The sequence below is a fragment of the Neomonachus schauinslandi genome, chromosome 8 (genome assembly GCF_002201575.2).
Source record: "Neomonachus schauinslandi chromosome 8, ASM220157v2, whole genome shotgun sequence".
In the NCBI taxonomy this organism is placed as follows: domain Eukaryota; kingdom Metazoa; phylum Chordata; class Mammalia; order Carnivora; family Phocidae; genus Neomonachus; species Neomonachus schauinslandi.
The window spans coordinates 130,636,266-130,642,265 of record NC_058410.1 but is presented as its reverse complement, the minus strand read 5'-3'; the positions used below and the strand labels follow the sequence as shown (position 1 = coordinate 130,642,265).

Sequence of the window (6,000 nt, the reverse complement as noted above, 5' to 3'; positions counted from 1 at the left end):
GGAGAGGAGGTAAGGGAAGCAAGATTCTAAGTTTCCTTCTTAAAATATATGTAGGGGAAAACGTGAAAATGGAAGAAAATAGATTAATTTTACAAAACAACATATTAATTGGTGTTAAAAATGTAATTAAAACAATTCTAATGACTCTCTTCTTGACCATCTACTGCCAAATGTGTACTGCTTTGCATTCAACAAGCGACGGGCCCTGGGTTCGAGTTGACGTGGTGGGCTTAGTGTCTAGAATTCTGTCCACTCTGTCACAATAATGACAGCTCTGTTACAGAAAGTCCATTTGGTGGATAACCTGGGAACACCAGAATTTGGGGACAGGGGGCAAGGGGAACAGGACTTAAACTCTCAAACAGAATCGGGAAGTAAAATGTCCCAACCTTTTTAGGATTTACAATCACCTTGCTAGCTCTTGGTGGACTCAAGGGCAGGGATCTCCTCTCGGTCATCCTTGCACTTACTATAGAAATACTCAGTACAGCACTTTGAAAACAGCAGACCCATGTTTACCAGATTGAATTAGTTGGCATGGAAGTGCCAGCATGAGCAGAGTAATGTGACAGCGCCATTTGTCTCTTAATTAGACCTTCTCTAAAGGCCTTTTCAACAACACTCTTTGATTTCCACTTACCCCTATTCCTTCTGTCACAGATGCATGATATACGGGGCAGTTCATTTCCTTATTTCTCACTTAAAGTACAAACAAAACCCTTAGGCTTTTTTGGGCTGTGGAAATGTACGTTGCAAATACTAAGAAAGTACATCGGGTACCAGACTATAGGACTGCTTAGTACACAGTAAGATCTAAAGTAAGAATGATTAAGCTGCGGGCACAGAACAGCTCTACACCATTTAGAAATGTCCTTATTCTAGGAAACCAGTGGAGCCATCCTGTGGGGCAGAGCACTCACACCTCCTTCATTTAAAAGTTTTACATATTATTTGTAGCCTCAAGGGGCCCCCCTGATTGATTCTGATCTACGGACAGTTCTAACCAGTATGTTAAATAATAATTAGTTTGGGCGTATCGGCATAGATCTCTTCTTTGGGGAATTGATTTCAACATCAGTAGTATTTTAGTAAACTTTTTTTTAAATAAAGGAGTGTAAACTCTAAAGGATTTCCCCCTTCCTTCCTGCATTTATCACAAAGAAAGTTTACTGCTAAATCATACATAAATTTTAAGACAGTGTAACCCAAATACATCAATAAGGGCTTTTGTCATATCACAAACAAGGGTCTCCAGCACTAATAAACCAAGAAAAATTTCTCCAAATTCAAAAATCTCAAACATCCTTACTTATTTAAAAGATCATTCAACTGAACAAATATATAAAATTCTCTACTAGAACATGAAAGTGTTCACTGAACAAAAGCTTTCCAATTAGACTATATTCATATATAGCAGCTTTACACATATGTATATAATGATATATATGTGTGTGGATATATATCATTAAGGATTTGTCGTCTGTAGGAAAACCACTGATTTAAAAAAAAAAATCTCAGCCTAAAGGTAGCTATTAAGACAATTTCATCAACTCACACTATTCAACTGCATTTCAAAACATCAAGAGAGTGACATTTGCACAAAAATCTCAATGGAAAGAACTGAAAACAGCAAAGAAACCAAAAATTGCCCCCAATGGTTAAAAGTACACACATAGACTCAATTCATAATGTAAAGCAACATGATGGGGATAGCTGCAGGACACTCTAAGACTAATTATTAACCATCCAATTATACTCCCATTCTAGAGTAAAAACAGGAGTTAAAATCTCTTTGGTCCACACATTGATGGATTTAATGTGTCCAGGTTATTTTCCAGCTAATTTTGGATTCTAAACCATGTGCTCCGTATTCCCTTACCATGATAACTTTCGTAAATCATGAAACAACCATATGTTAAAATAAATATTCATATTGTAGATCTGAAACAATGTGAACACATTATTGGTAACTCCTCTCAAAGAATATGAACACTTGAAATTACCAATAGAAGAGCCAAAGTAAAGGAAGAACACAATTCAAGTCTAAAAGAAAAGGAGAAATCAAATGGACTGGGAAAGTTTATGCCTAAATTTAATTTGGGAAAACATCAGGAACATAAAGAACACATGAAAATAATTTTAGGCTTGTACATAATAAAAAGAATCAATTTTAAGATTTACTTCAAAGATCTCTAGGGATGCATAGTTGCTTAATGGTGTCTTTAAAAACAGATCTCCAAGCCACAGCATTAGTAAACCCCCAAAACTGGCTTCCATACTGGTAAAAGTATCCCCTTCCCCAACTCCCTATTTTTACGTCATTGAAACACATTCTGCTTTTCGGTGGAGAAAAAGTGGTGTGGGTAATGGAGGTCTTAAATTTGAATGGGACCTAATAGAAACGTACTTTTTACCAAATCGGGTCATAAAACAATGAGGCTAGAGTATGCAGATTATTTTTTGGACTGCCCTTAACTTCATATTTTCTGCAGTGGCTTTTTGAGTTAGCACATTTATAAAGGGACCTGGTATTTAAAACAATCTCAGTAGGAGACAAATTCAACCAGGTTCTGTTTCCCTTGCTCCTTGCACTCTTAAAAACAACTGCATCTTGCCAAAACCTCTTAAAATGTTGTATTACTAAGGATTTTTCATTCTAATAAATGTCGTCACTGATTCTAGGAAACTTAACAGCGCAAATCGAGAACCGAACAACGGAATCACTCTAATATATGTTCAGTACTGTACTGATATGCTGAGATTAACTGCCAAATTTTTAAATTATTTCTTATATTCCCCAATTTTTACTTAGTGAAATTGTTACCACATGCCCAATGTAATGCAATTACTCTTCTTATATAACTTACTTGTTACTTATCTACAAATGAGGCTCTTTGTTTTCACAGCCTAATTTAGGCCACTCTTTAAATATAGGTAATACTCCAGAATGAAAGATTGTTTATGTTTTGTCAAAAATCAAGATATATGCAACAAGTAATATAATCCCACCGAGATACTAGCTATAAAGATGTTTTCTCCATGAGATACATGGCAAAAACTTTCTTTAGAAGGGTCGAAGAATGCAACATGCATTTCAGACTTCTTTTCTTACAAAGTTTATAAGAAAATTTTCAAATTATATTTTTATGACACACAAACTACAGTCAATGTGTGTGACCTATAAAGTTTTTGAATTCGTATCAACAGAACAGTTACGTAGGAGGGAAACTATTAAAAGAGTGTTATCTGAGTGGAAAGGATGCACCCTACGGGTCTACTTTGAGTCCTTAAAAGAGTTTAGCTAGTTTTCCATTAAGTATTATTTTCCACATAAATTAAAGTAAATAACAATAATGCCTAAACATATTAAAGCCCTAAATCCCAGAAACGTTCAACATTAAAAACCAAATCGTTTACCTCATATTCAATGATTCGGTGTTCAGCACTCATAGGGGATTTAGCGTCACAAAACAAAAATCTCACTACCTTACCTGAATTCATGTCAAATATGGTTCACAGCACTCATCTACATCTACACTTGCAAATTGTCACATGATCCATGTTAAAAAAAAAAGAGAGAGAAGAGTTTGGCACATATATCAATTCCTCAAAACGTCCCTGTAACTCAACACAACACTGTTAAGAACGACGAGTCAACACCAGTGTTAACCTGATTGGCAGCTAAGCAAGGTGCTTCTTCCTGTAGCTTCCGGTCCTGTGATGCGCCCGGCCCGGGACGGAGGCACGTAAGGTGCAGTGCGGTAGTGCAATCACTTGGACACCAGAGGGCGATCTTTGCACACAGCTCAAGGCCTTCGGTGGCGCCCTGCTCCTTCCACGTTCTCCTCGTACGATTTCATTCCCGCTCCTTCACAACGCCGTGTTCTGAGAATCTGTACATCTGTTTCCTTATGTGAAGTAAGACATTCCCACCGAAAGCTCAGAGTGTGGCGAGGATCCTTGAGAAGGAGATGATTAATGTCAATACAGTCTGTCCCACGCCCCACACCAGCGCCTCCAGAGGGGCCATGTTCTTCCCTGCGACTCGGTAGATGCCCGCGACTGCTGCGCCTGCATGAGAAGGGACAGAGAAACAAACCAACACGTTCATTCCCTTCGCAACACGCTGCACCGTGGGGACGTCAGATCGCTTTTCATCTCAGCACCCCAGAGTCCTCCATCAGGCTCATCTTCTAAACTGTCCACCGAAGTTTCCGTGTGATCGGTTCAAGTCACACTTGACCGTCACACCACTTCACTAAAAGACAGGATTTGCTATTCAGCTGCAAAATACATATTTACAGTACATGCTGTTTACTTGACATCAAACATGTTCATAAACCATGAATAATTTGTTATTGTAATCTCTCACCTGGGCATTGAATTGGACAGACAAAACAAACATGTCTGTTTTTATAAACATACAACTACCCATATTGATAATTATAAATGAAAATACAGAAACTACACAATTTAATGCAGTTTCTAAATTATTCAAGTAATTTTTATTTTATTTTTTTTTTTTTTTTTTAAAGATTTATTTATTTATTTGAGAGCGAGAATGAGAGAGAGAGAGAGTACATGAGAGGGGGGAGGGTTAGAGGGAGAAGCAGGCTCCTCGCCGAGCAGGGAGCCCGATGCGGGACTCGATCCCGGGACTCCAGGATCATGACCTGAGCTGAAGGCAGTCGCTCAACCAACTGAGCCACCCAGGCGCCCTATTCAAGTAATTTTTAAAAAATTAATTCTTAAATGTGTATAAAATATCAGAAGAGTTGACTACCACATTTCAGAATCTACCATATAAAGTAGTTTACCAAGTCTTTTTAATAAAGCATACAACCATAAAGTTATTTAGGGACTAGTATCTTGACATCTAATAAAAATGGAAGATGCACCTGACATCTGTTCTGGGAAAAATGTTTAGATCATGCACACTTCCAAGAATTCGAGAATCCCAGAGTTACAGGAGTCTCAGAGCCCATCTGATTCAACACTTCACCTTATTAATATACTATATATACTGAAACATTTAGAGTATGCCTCTCCAGCACTAAGTTTTAGAAAATGATCCAAGAAGTGGAAAATCTAAGCACTTACTAGCTCAGGCTTCCTAGGAAATGGTAAGCAAATGTGTCAAGTCAAACATCTCATGCTCATATGAGGTGAAGAGCATGGGTTTTGCAGCCAGACTTGCGGATCAAACTCCGAAATCCACTCCCTGGCAGATGTGCTACATGGGGCAATCACTTAACCTTTCTGTGCCTTATTTCCTCAACTGTAAAATGGGTGGGAATGAAGATGAAGAGTGACTGGTCCTAGTATGCACTCTGAATTTTGGCTAAGAGTTGTCATCGTAGTAAATGAGAAAGGTATTTCCAATCAGTGATTCAGCATTCAGTAAATAGTGTTGGAACAATGAGCAGACATTGGAAAGAATAAATCTAGGTCCCTACTTTACATCACTCCCCAGAATAAATTTCAGATGGGTTAAAGAACAAAATATTAAAAACAAAGCTGTAAATGTAAACTTTAAAACAGAAGAGAATATATCTATGATCTTAGGAAAAGAGGGCTGCATGAAAAAGAGCAAAACCCCTAATGGGACATGGGGCGCCTGAGTGGCTCAGTCGGTTAAGCGTCTGCCTTCGGCTCAGGTCATGATCCCAGGGTCCTGGGATCGAGCCCCACATTGGGCTCCCTGCTCGGCGGGAAGCCTGCTTCTCCCTCTCCCGCTCTCCCTGCTTGTGTTCCCTCTCTCGCTGTCTCTCTGTCAAATAAATAAATAAAATCTTTGAAAAAAAAAAAAAAAACCTAAAGGGACAGATGAGAAAAATACTTGATCCATGTCCAGAGTACAGACACACACATATATACACGTATAATAACCAAGGCAGTACTTATTGTAGTAGCAAAAAAACAAAAACAAAAACAAAACACCACAAAGTCAAAAGCAAGAAGCCAATATCCTTCAGGGTGGAGTGTGTAAACTATATCTAG

At 38.3% G+C, this 6,000-nt stretch overlaps 1 protein-coding gene across 1 annotated transcript in view; it reads right to left on the bottom strand.

The window, feature by feature from the left end:
• Nucleotides 1-1,977: 1,977 nt before the first annotated feature.
• Nucleotides 1,978-6,000, bottom strand: part of TMEM170B (transmembrane protein 170B) — a 28,769-nt gene continuing 24,746 nt past the window's right edge. The window contains exon 3 of the mRNA XM_021696980.1: nucleotides 1,978-4,071. Coding sequence (XP_021552655.1) covers nucleotides 3,941-4,071 — 131 coding nt within the window. The 3' untranslated portion in view covers nucleotides 1,978-3,940. The remainder of the gene's footprint in view (nucleotides 4,072-6,000) is intronic.